General features: G+C 43.0%; 1 protein-coding gene across 1 annotated transcript in view; it reads right to left on the bottom strand.

Annotated features, from left to right (window-relative positions):
- Positions 1 to 356: 356 nt before the first annotated feature.
- The window catches only part of LOC107118586 (myosin heavy chain, cardiac muscle isoform), a 115,638-nt gene continuing 98,094 nt past the window's right edge, over positions 357 to 17,900 (bottom strand). The window contains exons 32-40 of the mRNA XM_015420948.1: positions 15,042 to 15,157; positions 14,224 to 14,416; positions 13,491 to 13,694; positions 11,327 to 11,452; positions 9,098 to 9,268; positions 8,488 to 8,592; positions 6,611 to 6,706; positions 4,140 to 4,277; positions 357 to 374 (exon numbers count right to left, since the gene is read on the bottom strand). Coding sequence (XP_015276434.1) covers positions 357 to 374; positions 4,140 to 4,277; positions 6,611 to 6,706; positions 8,488 to 8,592; positions 9,098 to 9,268; positions 11,327 to 11,452; positions 13,491 to 13,694; positions 14,224 to 14,416; positions 15,042 to 15,157 — 1,167 coding nt within the window. The remainder of the gene's footprint in view (positions 375 to 4,139; positions 4,278 to 6,610; positions 6,707 to 8,487; positions 8,593 to 9,097; positions 9,269 to 11,326; positions 11,453 to 13,490; positions 13,695 to 14,223; positions 14,417 to 15,041; positions 15,158 to 17,900) is intronic.

Raw genomic sequence — 17,900 nt, 5'->3', positions numbered from 1 at the left:
GGCATGTCCCACACAAGCCCAGTGCAAAGGAAACACAGCTGTAGAGCAATGAAAATAATTTCAGTGAGCATTACAGAAAAAAAAGTTCCCAGTGGAGTGTGTGTCCATCTCCCACATCCTTAAATGAACATGAAACTTAATCCAGTTTAATGGCCATTGCAGACATTATTTTTTCTGCTATTTTAATCCCAAATCTTGGAAAATCAAATAGAAAAAGTCAAACAGTAAGGACAGCAGTTAATTTAAATTTTATCTTTATTTAAGATGCCTGTTTTCTTCTGCCTCAGCTTTGGACTAAAGTAATAGACTGTGCCATCACAGTTCTGTCCTTTGGTTACACAACAGACACGATATTTTTACTCCTCATCATGGACCTGAAAAATATTATAAAAGGTGACAACACAGTTTAGGCACAATATAAATTACTGCATGGCTTTTGGAGATGGCAATTCGGTACACACCTACTAGGAAATTAAGACTTACTGAACTCCAAGGGATGTCTGTCTGGGTAGGTAACTGCAAAATCCACTAGTGCAAGTAAATAAGCAGGCATAAATGATTTTTGTTTCCCACTCTTGTTCTTGTTTCTCCCACTGTAGCTCTGTGTGCATCAATATATCCATTCACAAGAGAGCTCACCTGGCTTCCCAAGCTTCAGACCACAAAGACTGCCCCAAATATTCCAATTTAAGAAGAAGAGTTGGATTTATACCTCGCCTTTCACTCAGAGTCTCAGAGCGGCTTACAATCTCCTTCCCTTCCTCTACCCACAACAGACACCCTGTGAGGTAGGTGGGGCTGAGAGAGCCCTCTCAAGAACTGCCCTTGAGAGAACAGCTCTGAAAGAACTTATGACTGACCCAAGGACACCCAGCTGGCTGCATATGGAGGAGTGGGGAATCAAACCCCGTTCTCCAGATTAGAGCCCGCCGCTCTTAGCCACTACACATAACTGGCTGTGTGTGTATGTGTGTGTGTGAAAATAACATTTTATTAGAGATGTAGTTGGGGGAAACAACTTTCTGCAGTAAAATGGTGTGGGTGAAAAGTTTTTAAAAACTCCTCCAGCACTTAAATCGAAATCCTAGTGGTTTGCGCATTTTGCATTTTTGAAGTCCTAAAAAAAGAATCTTTATAAAATGTTGTTTCACCCTCAGCCAAACAGCATTTTTCTTCTGGAGTCTGAAAAACTCTTGTAAAATAAACTGTTAAGAGATGTGGGCATATTCTGCACCTACTGCGGAAATGGCTGTGATTCTGTGTCTTTTATAGACTTCCTATAAGGCTGAAACTAGACTTTGTCACTCAGGCTGCAAGCATTCATGCTTTCTAGTTTGGTGCTCCCCTGTTGAGCCCCCAGAATGGTGGCCATGACAACAGCATCACATGAGTATGCAGTGTTCCAGCACAGACCTCCTCCTTAGCCTCCAGAGTGTGGTGGGAGTTTTCATCGCATGTATTAGTGAATAAGGTGTTTCTCAATATCCATCATTAGAGAAAATTATGCTGATAAAATCAGAAAATATGAGGTATGGCTGCCAAAATAACTCACATGAACCGATGCCAAGGTTATAACTGCCAGTTTTAGCTGGGGGTTTTTTGGGGGGAGTAATCCAAATTCAAAGAAAGTCCATTGTCAAACCACACATTGATTTTAATAGTCCTGGGATTGCACCTTTACAAACTAATACTTATATTAATTACAGGAGCTCATAAGGCATCATTACAAGTGTAAAAATATATAACTTGGATGATTAATATGTCATGGGCACCCTCTAATAAGTTTGCCCTAGACTAAAATAATACACTGGCACATTTGGCACTGCAATATGGAATAGATTCCCACAGTCTAAATACTTTATTTGCAACCAAGTGCCAGAAGCCTTGATAGAAATTTGGATTTCTGTGAAAGGTGTTCTTACAGGATCCTTTCCCCCTTGTTCGCACTGCACATCCCTGGCAGAATCATGCTAGATGTTGAGCTTGCCATAGGGAACATGGCTAACCCCACAGCAAGGTTATTCCCATCTCCATAATGTCTGACCATGGATGCAGTGTGATCAGTCTGCATTCAGGTGTTTTCCACGTGGGGAGAGGCTTGAGTGATTCTCAGGCTGCTGCTGTGACTGCTTGATATAGCACAGTGGTAACAGGGCTCCCGCAGGGCAGATTTCTCTATACTTTCTGAGCCTTGGTCCCCTTGCAGCATCCACCCACTTTTCATGACCAGGACTTTTCCAGGGTGTTTTTAAAAGGGCAATTGAACAATATTATAACAATCCGTGTATTGAGTTCTTCAGATTCCCAGCCGTTGGGTTTTGTGGGGTTTTTTGTTTGTTTTTTAGTAGTAATAAAGGGAAAAGGCATAGCCCGTCAAAAGGTGCTAGAGAGTTATTTTATTATTAAAATGAAAGCTGGGACAGACAGGGAAAATAACTGATATGTAAGCAGGACCAGAAAAATCTGATGTTTCCCATCCATACCTAAGCCATTTAGACTTTCCTGTAATCTTTTCCAAATCTTTGCAGAGTGGCCAGTTTGAAAAAGATGGGAGAAGAGCTGGGGAAAACCTCAGAGGTGCATGAATGTGTCACGATGCTGTGGGGAAGTGGGGGGGGGACCCTTCCCAACTGCACAAAACCTGGGTTAAATAACCTGTGTGGAAAAGGTCTCAGATTCCATGGTAAGCTCCAGTTGTTTTAAATTACAGGTGTTGCACAAACCCTACCAGACATACATAACAAAACACAGACTGTCTGCTGCCTCCCTTCCTGCCTCACAGTAGAATCCCTGAACGCTAGTCTGAGTGCGCTCGCATTGTCCGGCTGCTAGTGAAGCACCACTACATATACAAGCCACATGACATTGCTTGGCTGCATCAAAGGTATGGGGAAGTGGAAACAGGTCCCTTCAGTGACCGTTGGGGCTCTCTTATGGTTACCAACTTCCAGGTGAGGCCTGGAGATCTCCCACTATTACAACTGATTTCAAGACAACAGAGATCAGTTCCCCTGGAGAACATGGCAGCTTTGGAAGGTGGACTCTATGGCATTGTACCCTGCTGAGGTCCCTCCCCTCCCCAAACCCTGCCGCCCCCCCCGTTCCATCCCCAAACCCTGCCATCCCCAGGCCCCACTCCCAAAATCTCCAGGTATTTCCCCACCCAGAGCTGGCAACCCTAGGCACTCCTGACAAAGCTGATGAACACATGAGGCTGCAATATACTAAGTTGGACCATTGGTCTATCGAGGTCAATATTATTTACTCTGACTGGAAGTGGTTGTCCAGGGTCTCAGGTCTTTCACATCATCTCCTACATGATCCTTTCAGCTAGAGATTTCAAGGATTGAACCTGGGACTTTTGGCATGCACCGCAGTTGCTCTACCACTGAAGCCTCCCCAATCATGAGCCATGTTCCAGTGCTGTCCACAATAACCTGTACAGCCTTCAGTTTTCCTAGGCAGAGGCTGGTGGGGGGGGCAGAGGGAAAGCTGAAGACAAAGGGGCAGATAAATGTAGTTTGCTGTTGGGTGGGAAGCAGAGAAGGAAGCAGGGGAAGAGGAGAGGCTATGGGAGCTTTCAGGAAAGAGAAAGAGGGAATAGTAGGGGAAGGGGAAATGAGAAGTTGCCTGCAAGTCCTTTCACATTCTTACTTGTTCAGATGTAATGACAACCCACAGTTATTACAAACTCCAGTTGACAAACCACCTACAAGTGGTAGTTAAGAGTTTCAGTTTAGTTCTCCCAAAGTGTTCATAATTTTCTGGAAGGTCTGCATTCAGATGTCACAACTAACAACAGTTGATTAAACTGCAGTTTAGAAAACCATGGTGGACTGTGATGTCTGAATGCGAGTTTCCTCTCCACAACAAGCTGTACCCAATGATGCAGAGAGGTGTTCATCTCCTTCTATGAACTCTGCAAGAGAGGAAAGGATTTCCCTCTAGAGGTTTCCAGCTACTTTTTGGTCACTCACAATTCAACTGACCAGACAGATATTGCTGTTCCTTCCGCCAAAGTGGCTGAGCAGAGAAAAAACAGGAAAGGCTGTTCCAGACTCATAAATGGGTCCTTAGAGAGGTGTGGCTTGCCTTATAAGTTCTAGCTGATATTCCATACTCTGGTTTATCTAACATACCTTTTTCAAGCCAATATCTCTGGACTTGGTCCTGAATTTATTGACCTGGGATTCAGCTATTTCAGCTCGTTCTTCAGCATCATCCAATTCATGCTGCTGCTTCCGGTACTTTGCAAGGTACTGGTTGGCTTGCGATTCCTATTAGGAAAAAAAGTACATTAAAACACTTCTACTCTGGAAATATGACAAGATGTGGTTTTCTGTGAGACAGAAAAATGGAAGGGCTAAGCCAAATGTGTATCAGTAAACAATAAGTATTTGATTCAGCCTCCTGAGGTTTACTTGCAACATATGCTCTGAAAAGCAGTTTCCTTCAAAAGAGTTCTTCTGTCAGGGGATATCACTAGCCTTCCTATCCTGACTGAGAGATTTGTATGAATGTTGGGCTTGACACCTGGGTTTGATGCCCAAATGGCCACTTTGAAGCACCAGCTTGTGCATGCCCCCTGCCTCTGCTGCCTGGCTGAGGTGGGCTGCTCATGAAGCCTGTCTAACCCAGCATGGCTGGCACAAGGGGACCATCATACCCCATGCACCCATTACACTGTTGCCTGGTTCATAGTGGGCTGCAGCTAGGGTGACATGAAAGGAGAGAGACTGGGCAGGCAAAATGTTTCGAGCCATCCCTGTGTCGTCATCTTTAGCCTTTGACTGGTATGCAAAAAACTCCCGTGCTAAAGAGAGAGCAACTGTTCAAGAACAGAATTCTCAAATTTTGTGATGTCAGGTCTTTGCAAGAACAACAAAAGACAGTGGTCACTCTTGTTCAAAGCATGGAACCAGGCACATAAGAGGATTACAGAAGTTAAAAATGTATATGGAACAGTAGCACAGTGAGTCTTAAGGATTCAAGAGAATGAGCCCAATAAAGTTCAAAAATACCTAGACCTCCCAACTGGGTTGCCAACCTCAAGGTGGGCCTGAAGTGCTCCTGAAATCAAACCTGATCTCCAGACTTCAGAGATCGGTTCCCCTGGAGAAAATGGCAGGTTCAGAGGATAGACTTTATGGCGTCACATCCTTGCTGAGTTCTGGGGGAAGTTCTCCATTTGTAACTTCTCCATTTGTTACAGCAACCCTGATACAGGAACAGTTAGACTGGAATTCAGTAGCACCTTAGAGACCATTTCTACTCCTCTTGGGTCTGATAAAGAGAGCTTTGACTCTCAAAAGTTTATACTCTGAAACTCTTGTTGGTCTTTAAGGTGCTACTGGACTCCAATCTAACTGCAGAGTGCAGACCAACATGGCTACCCTCTGAAACTGATTTAGGAAAGCACCGACTGGATTAGGCATGAGTGTTCCATAATCTGCTTTATGACCTAATCAAGAAATATCAGAATTTGGATTTAAGAAATAGGACACGAGTGCATGCTTCAGCAAATTACTCTACCATAAGAAGTCCTGTTTTACTCTTTGAGAACACTGGCTCTATAAGTCAAATGAAATAAATAAAGAGAAGACCATGGGCAAGCTGTCTTAAACCACATGCCTATACTGTGGATCTCCAGGTATGTTAGACATGTTCAGTAAGCATATTGTTTCATTTCTGCTCTTTAGTGTATTCAGTCAGAAGATCAATTTATGACATTCACTGAGGATAGAGGAGAATATAGAGTGAAATGTTGTAAGACCGAGGGGCTTCATTTGTCATGCAAAGACAAAGGATTCGGAATCAATGTACCATTCTGTGTGATAAAATTGTATTTAGATTGCTGATTGTATCTTACATCATCAATTTTCGGGGGGGGGACATTAAGACATTAAAGAACTCCCAAATATAATGCAAAATTTTGTTCAGCAATACAAACACTTAAGAAAAATAGACAAAATTATAGTACTGTGCCTAGTTTATTCTGATTTCAAAGTCTCTTGTAAAACTAGATTCCTTTTTGGAAAGTCTAGTTTGGATGACAGAAGGAAATTAATAGATCATTCCTGGAAAAGTGGATGTTATTTGTAGCACTGGGGTCATGGGGAGAGACAGCGCTAGACCGTTTAGTAAGCGTTTCCCATGTATTTTCATGTTTGCCTCTGTACTCTTAAAAGCCATGCAAGTTCATCTTCAAAAAGGAAAGATACACTGCTGTGCTTTTCAGATTCTTGGGCTAATTAGATAGCTAGCTACAACTAGTCTGGGAGGTACTTTCATGGCCAGACAGGTTTCCAGACTTCCTACTCTGCCCTAGTGCCACAGGATCCAACTGCCACTACATTCATCACAAACTATTTCATTATTGTAAAGTATATAAAATGTATGCTCAGAAACAGAAATGTCCTTTTAATTCAAGTGCTAATAATTCAAAAGGATGTGCCCTTTTCTGAACAAGAACCTCCAAGGTTTGCCTTTCTTCCCAAATGAGGCTGCTCCGTCTTGGCTATTTTGTCTCAAACAGTGAAGGGGAAAATAACACTTATTATCAGTTAAGACCATGTCCATGCATTACATGACACCAGCTTATGGCACTTACGGCTTCTTCTGCTTGGTGTTTATAGCTTTTCACTTTCAGCTGCAACTTATCAATCAGCTCCTGCATCCTTGTCAAGTTCTTCTTGTCTTCCTCCGCCTTTGGAGTACAAACAGAGGAATAATTATACATCATATGTCCTGTATTTATCCTGTCCTTCCTCCAACGAGCTCAGCGTGGCCTACATGTAGCCGCTCCATTTTATTCCACTGCCGCTCTATAAGATAACTGCTTAACCAAGACCACCCAGGAAGCTTCACGGCTGAGCAGGAAATGTCTCCCATCCAAGTTCAACACTCTGTCCTCTGTACCACACTCTCTCTCGACAACCATTGCAAGGCATTCCGCTGAGTTGTCTTATGGTATCAAATGGAATGAACTTGTGCATTGGATAGCTCCTGGGTTATGGTGTGAGAAAGGTAGCCTCAAATTCCTGCATAGCCACCAAGCATGCTGCTGGCTTCTGGTGTGCCACTTCCTTTCTATCAAACTTACCTCATAGGGTGCCAATGAAGATAAATTATATGAAGAAGAAGGGTAGTTTTATACCCTGCTTTTCTCTACCCTAAGGAGTCTCCAGGAGGCTTACAATTGCCTTCCCTTCCTCTCACCACAACAGTCACCTTGTGAGGTAGGTGGGACTGAGAGAGTCCTGGGAGGGCTGTGACTGGCCCAGGGTATGCTGCTGCTTCATGTGTCTGAGTGGGGAACCAAATCCGGTTCTCCAGCTTAGAGTCCACCAGTCTTAACCACTACACCACACTGACTCTATGTATGCTGAAAGACTGTAGATACAACAAGAGAAATGAATAATTGACTTTGCGCTGCTGCTGGTACTGAGAAGACACTACTGCAACATCAGTAATGTCATTTAGAATTCCTACTCCTCCCACAGACATTCTTAATGGGATGGGTGAGGACAACAATCCTTTCTACCATTCTTTAATCACCATGATTATGAGAACACAGAAGGGTGACAGAAGTAAGCTGAGAGACCCATCAAGCAATAGTTAAGGGCTTGGATCATACAGTAAATCCTCGTCCTACTGCAGGACCAACATCTCCCCACAATGCAGCTCCTGGGTGACAGGGGACCCCCAGAAACATGAGGGCAGAGGTCTCAGTGGGAATGGGAAGTTGGGGAAAAATCACCCTCCCCCTTCCATTAGCAGAATTTTGCCTTGGGAGCCAACACATAGACTTCAAGCATACCATGAAAAGAAAGGAGGCATGGCACCCCCTCTCTTTCAGCGGATTTTGTCTTCAGATGTATTCTCTCTCATGTTTGCTCTGTATTTGGACTTAAGCACTCTGCATTATTTTGGTTTATTACTCTTCAAAAATATAATGACAGACAGGAATGGTTTTTCATGCAGCTCCTATACAGCTAACTCAGATTAATCAAATGAATTTTCATAACTTCAGACATTCTGTTCACGACTGAATAAATATATGAGTAATTTGACTGAAATGATAGTAGTGCAGACAGGACAGATCAGCAGCTAGCAGTCTCTGGACCAAATCTGACCTCTTTGGGATAGACCCCAGCTGACAACCTTTGCTCTCATTTCCCCCTTCCATTTTTACCGAAGGACTTCGGAACTCAAAAGGGCGGAGGAGGAGAGAGAGAGAGAGTCTGAAGTGTGCACAAGTAAGACAAAACAGAACCATTCCTCCTTGTCTCACGTCCCTCTGTGAAAAGATCAATGCCTACATCTGCCAGTAGACTGTTAGTTGCTATCAATATCTTACAAAATCTTTGCTAATGCTTTTTACTTCAGTGACAGAACTAGCTGTTGTATTTGGAAAGATCATGTTGCTAGAACAGCATTTCACGTCTTTAATTACTAACATCAGTTACTGTCAGTTGTTATTACTACCTGGTAAGTCAACTCTTTGATGCGTCTCTCATATTTACGGACTCCTTTCTGAGATTCTGTATTACGACGGACTTCTGCCTCAAGTTCATTTTCCAATTCACGCATCTGCACCAGAACACAGAATATATAAATTCTACTGGGAGTGTCATCTGCAGAGTAGTACTGCATCACAGGAATAATTTGAAAAACTCAATGTTAGTGTAAGTCTTTTGAATGTACTTCAAAAATATTTTCTAAAGGTTTTAGAATACACACACACACTTATTCTTCTTCTGTTTCTTGTGCATTAAAATGTAAGTATTCCATCAAGGATTATTCTTCCATTGTGATCTTAAAAATAAGCATATTAAGAATTGCCCAAAGAGCATTGTATCTGGAGCAGGAACTACAGGTGGTCTCTTGGCATTTTTAGTCTTCGCAGACTTTTTCAGATAGTTATCATCTCGTCTACAGTTTTTGTACAAATGACGGCATTGCTATACTTTCTTCTTTGTTGCAGCTCATCACTGCATGTATGAAATTCTATGCCCCCCCCAGACTGTACTTTGTGTATGGGGGTGGGGTGATGTGACAACAACAAGATTGCCTGTAATAAGGACAAGAAATTTACCCTGGATTCCAGCTTTTGAATCTGCTTCTTGCCCCCCTTCAAAGCAATTTGCTCTGCCTCATCGAGCCTTTTTTGTAGATCTTTAATGGTCTGCTCCATGTTCTTTTTCATTCGCTCCAGGTGAGCACTGGTGTCTTGCTCTTTTTTAAGTTCTTCAGCCATCATTGATGCCTAGAATAAGATAAAAGATCTTAGGAAGGCTGGGTAGATGGTGAAATAACATCCTAAAAGAAACAAGAATCCCATTAGTGTAAGCTACTTAAAGGTAAAGGTAAAGGTTTCCTTGCTCGAAAGCCAGTCGAATCCGACTCTAGGGTTGCGGTGCTCATCTCCGTTTCAAAGCCGAAGAGCCAGCGCTGTCCGAAGATGTTTCCATGGTCATGTGGCCGGCATGACTAAACACCAAGGTGCACGGAACGCTGTTACCTTCCCACCGAAGTGGTACCTATTTATCTACTTGCAATTTCTTGCTTTCGAACAGCTAGGTTGGCAGGAGCTGGAACTAGAGATGGGAGCTCACTCCATCATGCGGCACCCGGGTCTCGAACTGCTGAACTACTGACCTTCCACAGCCTGCAGTTCAGTGTCTTAACCACTTGAGCCACCGCAGTTCCACGTAAGCTACTTACCATATTATAAAATCCTGGAGAATGCTCCAGAGGGACAGGTAAGGATACGGTGTAAAGTTTTGCTTAAAACAGTACTTTGCTATGTACTGTGCTACGTCACAGTGGATATTTCATTCATTTCACATAGGCTTAGTTACAGATATCAACATGCCAGACATGTGGATACTTAAATCCTGTGATGGCTGCTATGAATAGACAAGACAGATCTTTCTGCAAATCTGAAAAATGGCCAAAGTTTGCAGAAAAATCTGAAATCCAAAAAATAAATATTATATTTTTTTAAAAATGGGACATTAAGCCCCCAACTAATTGAAGCAGCACCTGTATGACCTCAGTGGCTGTTTCTATGCAACCACAACAGCACTGGCAACTTCAAGCCTTGATTTCTGTCAGTAACAAGCAGGGGAGGGGCAGAGCCCTTTCCAGGGCTATTTTGGCTGAGGGAGGACTCATCAGGATCAGGCCCAGCAGCAACAATTGGGCAACTTGCTAACACCTGACTTAGATGAGTCACCCAGACCCAGCTGCTTGCTACTGTTTAACAGCAGCCACTCCACACAAGCCAGTGCAGTGTAGTGGTTAGGGTTTCAGATTAGGCTGTAGGAAACCCAGCTTCAAATCACCACTCTGCCATGGAAGTTCACAGGGTGACTTTGGACTAATTACACATTCTCAGTCTAGCTTTCCTCACAGGGTTGTTGTGAGGATAAAATGGAGGAGAGGAGAATTCTGTAAGCTGCTTTGGGTCCCCATTCTGGAAAAAGGTGGGGTATAAATGAAGTAAATAAATAATAAATATAGATTAAGATGGGGAAGATATAATAGTTAGGTTGGTTAGTGAGAAGGGTGGAGAGAAGGAAGCAGGAAAAGATGAGGGTCCCGAGGTTGCCAAGGGGAAGGGGATGGGGGGAAATGTGGGCCCCCTCACAAGTCCTTAAGGGTTCCCCAGCATGCATCTGGGCTTGGTTCAATGACTGACACTGCACATCTTGGCTACAGTTTTTCCCAGCAAGAGGCTGCCAAAGGGAGGGAAGGAGGGAAAGCTGAAGAAAGGGTGGGGGCAGATAAACACAGGCTGGCTGGTGGGTGGGAAAGAGGAAACAGTGAGCGAGTCCTACCATAATCCTTGCAGGTCTTCCACTTGTACATTTATAATACATCTACATTCTAGTTTCTTTATATGTAGGAAAATAAAACAAAGCACCTTTATAATTACTACTACAGCTGGTAACAGGCAAAACTAGAAACCCCAGAATGTGGGAGGGAGACAAGTGCACCTACTCTCCATTATTGCTGTTTTACACATTTTCTTAAAATTTCACATCTGGGTGTTTGTTAGAGGAAACAAATTTGCAAAGACTTTTTAAAAATGTTGCCACTTCATTTTGCAAAAGTGTCAATATCCTTCTGTATGATGATAGATACGTTAAATAAATTTTCTCTGAGAAAAGAGAAACACAATTACGAGTGAATCTAAACACAAAAGCCTTGATAACCCCGACTTGTCTACGTGCAAAGATGCAGCAGAGAGGCAGAAGATCGGCACACCAAGAAGAATGCAATCTGACACCTGCAGAAAAAGAAGAAATAGTCTACTTACATCGGTGATTGCTTTCTTGGCCTTTTCTTCAGCATTCCTGCACTCTTGTATAGCTTCTTCTACTTCACTTTGCATTTGAGTGAGATCAGTCTCCAGCTTCTTCTTCTGATTGATCAGGCTAGTGTTCTTGATTTTGAAAGGGAAAAGGAGCATTCATCATCACACAAGATCACTTAGCACTGCTCAGATGAAACACAACACTGGGTTTACACATTATAACTTAAGAATCTTATTTGTACTGTATACCTGGCAGCGCAAGTGAATGTGTGCCACTAACCAGGACTTAGTCAAATGAGAGGATTGGAAGAGGTCAACAGTGCCATCCTCAACAGATTTCTGCCCTAAATCCATTTAAGCCAATGGTCTTAGAAAGGTCTAACTCTGCTTAGGATGGCACTGTAGAACCTCAATGAGACCAACCTACCTATCCAAGGCAAACTCCTCTATACAAAAGTCCTTAGGCAACCAAAATTTATGAGTGTAATTAATTCACTGGGGAGCAAAAGATGCAGCTTGTTTTTGCAGAGATGGGCTGAGAATTCCTCATTATTTTGACTGAAAGACCCTCATTATAAGGCGATGGGAAGAATCTCTCATCAGATAAAATGGGACATATGTTTTATGCCACCATAAACAGTTTGCAGAAAAAGACATTCTGGAACTTCCCTCATCAAAATAAAATACATACAAGTTCTCTGTGCAGCTCACTGTGTGGTACAATCAAGCACGCCATCAAGCCTGGGAAGATAATTTTATACCAATCTTTTGAAGAAAATAACCAAGGGCATAATTCTGCCAGAGTTAAGCACTTGTAAGCCTGCTTACTTATTTACATGGCAGGGAATCACACTCAGCTCTTTCCCATGAAAATAATAATAAGTGCTTATAATTGGCTGGATATGTCCTATTTAATTATTTAAATATTTATAAACTATTGTTCCCACCAAATATGATGGCTCACAAAAAACCTGACCTGCAGGCAAGAAGCAATTAAAACCACCCCCACCCCCAACAAAAGACAGCTATACAACTTCTCCTCTGAACAATACCAACTTTATGGATTGAACTGCAAAATGCCCACCTCAAAAGAATGGCCTTACATTTCTTATGGAAGGTGGACAGCATAAGGGCCCTCCACATGTTTTCAGGGCAGACATCTGATAATACTAGAATTGCCACCAGAAATGAGTGGACCATTGCTATGGCTGAGCAGACATTTTAAAAGGGAAGGCTCAACTAACTGAAGAAATATCTAATTTGCTGCTTGGCTGACCCTTTACTTGAACTAATTGAAACAATAAGGTAAATCATTTCTGTACTGAGATGCTTGAAATGTTCAATACTCTACTCAACTTTCTCTTCTATGGAAAGCTCACAGAGTTGGCAGTTGCTATCGTTCTATTTGAACTTGGACAGGGGGAAAAAATGGACGGATGTTAGTAATAAAGAAAGGCTTTATTAATTATAGTCCGACATGTATGGGGAAGACCAATTTTAAAAGAGCTGCACAGGAACACCCCGGTGACCGCTCTAAATGTCTAGTGATGTGGATAATTCTTTAAAATTCTTTTTTAAGCAGAATGTATGTGATAAGGGAGGAAGAGCAGGAAAGCAATAGGCACAGATTGAACTGAAAGAGCAAACAGGAGTCATAATACTCACTTACAGGGAAAATATTTTCTTAAGCAGATAATTCTGAGGTGGCAGAGGGCACCATAGTATTCTAAGAAAGCATATTTTCAATTACGCAGAGGCCACTGCACTGCAGACACTCACCATATAGTATACATTGCAATTTCTTCTACAACCTGGGAATGAACAACCTTTGTTCATACTTGTTAATGAGGTCATATTTTGTCTGAAAGCAACATTATCTTCAGTTATTTCTATGTAATATCTGGTTTATGCTACACTGCAATGGGGGGGGGGGGAAGGCCTGCAGAAGTCATATGCAAGGCCACTGCACTGCAGACACTCACCATATAGTATACATTGCAATTTCTTCTACAACCTGGGAATGAACAACCTTTGTTCATACTTGTTAATGAGGTCATATTTTGTCTGAAAGCAACATTATCTTCAGTTATTTCTATGTAATATCTGGTTTATGCTACACTGCAATGGGGGGGGGGGGAAGGCCTGCAGAATTCATATGCAACCCAACCTGGGTATGTAGAAGATTCACACGTTCAGTGGCTTCCAGAAGCTCTTGTTCTGCCAATTTACGGCCACGCTCTGTCTGGTCCAGCAGAGCCCTCAGCTCATCCAGTTCAGACTGGAGAAGGCTGTTCCGTCGGTCAGTGACTGCCAACTGCTCTTTTAGGTCCTCATTCAGATGTGTGGTATCATCTAGTTGCACTTGCAAATCCTTGAAAGGAAACCATAGAGTGTCGAAAAGAAACAGCAGCATGCCTAATGGCAAACACAACTATACAGTGAGTTGGGGCCTTCCAAGAAGGTTTCAGTTAGGCCTATCACCAGAACTTGGGGCCTCCAGCAATACCAAGAGGTAATTCCCCATTAGCAGACATAATGGGAGATGCAGGGAATAGAGAATTCTCTCCCACAAATGCTCCACTGTGGTTGACTTTTGCCCAGCTGGATTCATTTCTAGTTTCAGATCCTGGCTGGGGGTGGGCTTTAAATTTAAAGAGGTAAGTAGAGGGTTTTGCTGGAGAGAATCAGTAAACAGGAGAGCTAAGCGCACTTCCTTCCCTCTGATTCTCTTCCATGTTATCATTATGAAGAAAAGGCAGGGTTGGTAACTCCATGTTTCAATAATGTGGCCAGTGTATCTGGCTTGGGGGGGGTGTTATAGATCATGAACAGTTCCCATTACTTTGATGGTAACTCCATGTTTCAATAATGTGGCCACTGTATCTGGCTTCAAAGAGTACCTTTATTTGTGCCTGAAGAATGCGCGCGGTCTTTGTTGCCTCAGAAGCATGCCGGTTGGCATGGCTGAGCTGGATTTCCATCTCATTCAGGTCTCCTTCCATCTTCTTCTTAAGCCGAATGGCCTCATTCCTACTCTTAGCTTCAGAATCCAGAGTGGATTGCAATGTGTCTATGGCACGTTGCTGGTTTCTCCTGATTTTGTGATAATATTATACAGACAATACGGGTATTGGGTTCGTTCCTCATATTTCAACCATGCATTTTTTTTTTGCTATCATAAAGGGCACCTTATCACAGCTATGCTTTCAAGAGCAAATATGTAAATTCACTATTCCTCTTCATTTCCATCTCAAGGATGTCATTCTATCATTTTTACTTGCAGCGTTCATCTTACAGTAGCATCACTTCATTTTGAATCTGTTCCCTAAAATACTCTTAAGTCAGATTTTCATTTTCTCTTGTTTACTGTCTCTTGTTTATTAGTGTATCTTTTGTCAACATATTGTGCAGACAGTAATTATCAATCAGTCCTAACAACATTCTTGCAAATTAAGACAGTGTGTGCAGATGGCAAAACAGATACACAAGCAGAAGTAAATTGCCCTCTTCTACATAATGTGTTACTGGCAGAACTAGCATGAGAAATTGCAGTGATGGGTAAGAGACAGATCTGGTGTGTCTCACTCTTTAAAAAAAATTAAAGCAAGGTCAAATCTGGAAATCGCACCTTCTGTTAGTTGCAGTCCTTTTCTTTCTCACCAGATAAGTAGTTCTTTCAGAAATCAGTTCTATTAACCACCTAGTGAGCATACCGTACCTGAAGTTTTCCATTTCCTCCTCTTTTTCTGCCAATTTTCTTTCAAAGTCTGCTTTAATTTGGGAAAGTTCCAGCTGAAAACGTAGTGTTTTGCTTTCTTCATGCTCAAGAGCCCCCTAAAAAGTACAATGTATATGTTATGCTCAAATCTCTTGGTTCTTTCAAGCTATGAAATATGCAGCCCAATCCTACGTTTAGTAGTACAGTAGACCACAGAATCCAGCACGGTGATGATGCAAGGGGATAGCCTGCACCTTTCAAGGGACTTTGGGAGACGATCAAGAGCCAATGACAGCAGCTATGGCAGAGTCAGGCTATCAGTTACCATCACCTCACCTTTATATTAACTGTTGTACCATATCCTCCCTAAATGAGAAGCCTCCTTACATCTGCATTAAAATATTTGCAAACAGAAAACCAAGTTTTGCATGTAGAACACATTATGTAAATTGTACTACTTACATATATTTCTTCAGGGTTTTTTCTCATTGAGGTCAGCTGCAACTTTTTAAATGCAGTCTCTTGTGATGAGTACCATATATTGTCTTGAGTAACTGCATATGTGTTACATATAAGCAGCGCAGAGAAAGGGTTAATTCCCATTCCCAGCATTATAGTCAGGGCTATTTTTGGGCAGGAAGGCACAGGAATGGAGTTCTGGCTGGCTTCAGAGTTGGCCACGCCCACTACAGCCAAAACCTCTGCGTGCATGGCTACAGAGGGAAGTCCAGGAGAGCAACCCCCCTGTGACTCTGAGGCGGGCAGGCCAGGGGGTCCTGGAAGGATAGGGGAGGCATTTAAATGCCTCCCCATGCATTCCCCAGCCTGTCCCCAGAAGCCAAGGGAAGGCAGTTTAAACTCAAGGGAGGGGCTTGCCCGGGCAAGCCAAGGAAAGGCATGGGGTGTGGCCTAATATGCTAATGAGTTTCTCCTGTTGGGTGTGACCCCTTATGCTAATGAGTTCCTGCTGGGCTTTTTCTACAAAAAAAAGCCCTGATTATAGTCCACACGCAAGTGGCTATACCCCACCTGCTATCAACAGGAATTGAAAGAGACAGGAGATCTGAATGCAGATCTCCACCCTCTTGTCTCCTGGGGGTCCTAAATACTAGAGGGCAGAGGAGAACTGGTGTAAGTTAATGTCTTTCAGTACACAGACATTCACTTTTTCAGTAAAGACATAGGAGGTCAATGAGGAGGATGGCATTAAGGATGGCCAGCTGTATCCTGAGGCAGTCACCCCAGACAGCAGATTTTGAGAGTGGCAACCTCCCGTGTGACCTAATATGCTAATGAGTTTCTGCTATTGGGTGTGACCTCTTATGCTAATGAGTTCCTGCTGGGCTTTTTCTACAAAAAAAAGCCCTGATTATAGTCCACACGCAAGTGGCTACACCCCGCCTGCTATTAACAGAAATTGAAAGAGATAGGAGATCTGAATGCAGATCTCCAGCCTCTTGTCTCCTGGGGGTCCTGATTACTAGAGGGCAGAGGAGAACTGGTGTAAGTTAATGTCTTTCAGTACACAGACATTCACTTTTTCAGTAAAGACATAGGAGGTCAATGAGGAGGATGGTATTAAGGATGGCCAGCTGTATCCTGAGGCAGTCACCCCAGACAGCAGATTTTGAGAGTGGCAACCTCCTGCCCACCCACTATTTGGCCTCCTGGCTGCCCCACTCTCACTTCTGCTTCACTCTGGGCACCTTCTCCTCTGTTTCCACCCCTGCCCGGGAGCCAGAGCAACTGATCCTCCTTGTCTCCTCCCTAGCTCCCCCAGCCCTATTTGAAAGCAGCACTGCAAGACAAGCATGGCCTTTTCCTTTGCAAGTGTTCAGCCATCATTTCGGTTACTCTGACAACCCTGATTACTGTGGTTTCTTAGCAACCAAAATGATGACCCAACTCTCACGAGAAGAAGCAATCTTGCAAGTGTTTGGGGAGCCCTGTAAGGCAACAGTGGCTTGCCGTGCTGCTTTCAAAGACAAGAGGGCCATGGGAGCACAGAAGCAAGGGCAATTATCCGCTCTGACACAGCAGTGGAAATGGTGGCAGCAGGGGGTGTGTAGAGGCAGGAGAAGCAAGGAGCGAGCAGAGGCAGCAGCCTCAAGCAGAAAAAGGTCTTCCCTTCCACTGGTGTTACATGGGCAGAAGAGTAGCCTTGCCCCTTGACAAGCAAAACCAAAGAATATGCAGACTTCTCTCAACTTGTTAGCCTTTAGGCAGGCAGGCAGGCAGGCAGGCAGGGCTTCCATCATCTCATGATGACTACTTTAATGTACCCTGCTCTTTTGATGCATTTTTTAATGTTTTGATCTCTGTTTATTGGGGCTGATTGTGTCGATTGCTTTTATCCTTTAAGGTTTTATTTTCTGTAACGTGCTTTGAAGGAAGAATGGGATGGGAAATGTTCAAATAAACAATGTTCTTGCACCAGATGAATACCACGGGGACTGGATATATTCTTTGAATCAGAGGCTTTTCATCACTCCTAAAGCATAAGTTTGGGACATAATGCACTATTTGCATGGGACACACTCCACTCCACTCCACTTTATGCTGCTATCCATTATAAATAATTCAGAGCTCCTATACAGACCAGCTGCCTTATTTAATTCTGTAGTAAGGGGCTGATGCCTCACAAGTAATGTTCCCTCAGATTTGGGATGGTGGCGCAGGATCTTGGGAGTTGAGAAGGACGTGCTTGAACAAATCAGGATTTTGGATGGTCTTTAGTGTGTGGTTGCTGCATTCAGTAATTTCTGATTACTGTAAGTGGGTTTATCACTATAGGTTGGTCTGAAGTGGCAGCTGATATGGGTATCAGGCCCTTGAGACAAAAGAGTATTCAGATACCTT

Source organism: Gekko japonicus, unplaced genomic scaffold (genome assembly GCF_001447785.1).
Source record: "Gekko japonicus isolate JY-2015 unplaced genomic scaffold, Gekko_japonicus_V1.1 scaffold2936, whole genome shotgun sequence".
NCBI classification, from domain to species: domain Eukaryota; kingdom Metazoa; phylum Chordata; class Lepidosauria; order Squamata; family Gekkonidae; genus Gekko; species Gekko japonicus.
This window is presented reverse-complemented; position numbering and strand designations above follow the sequence as displayed.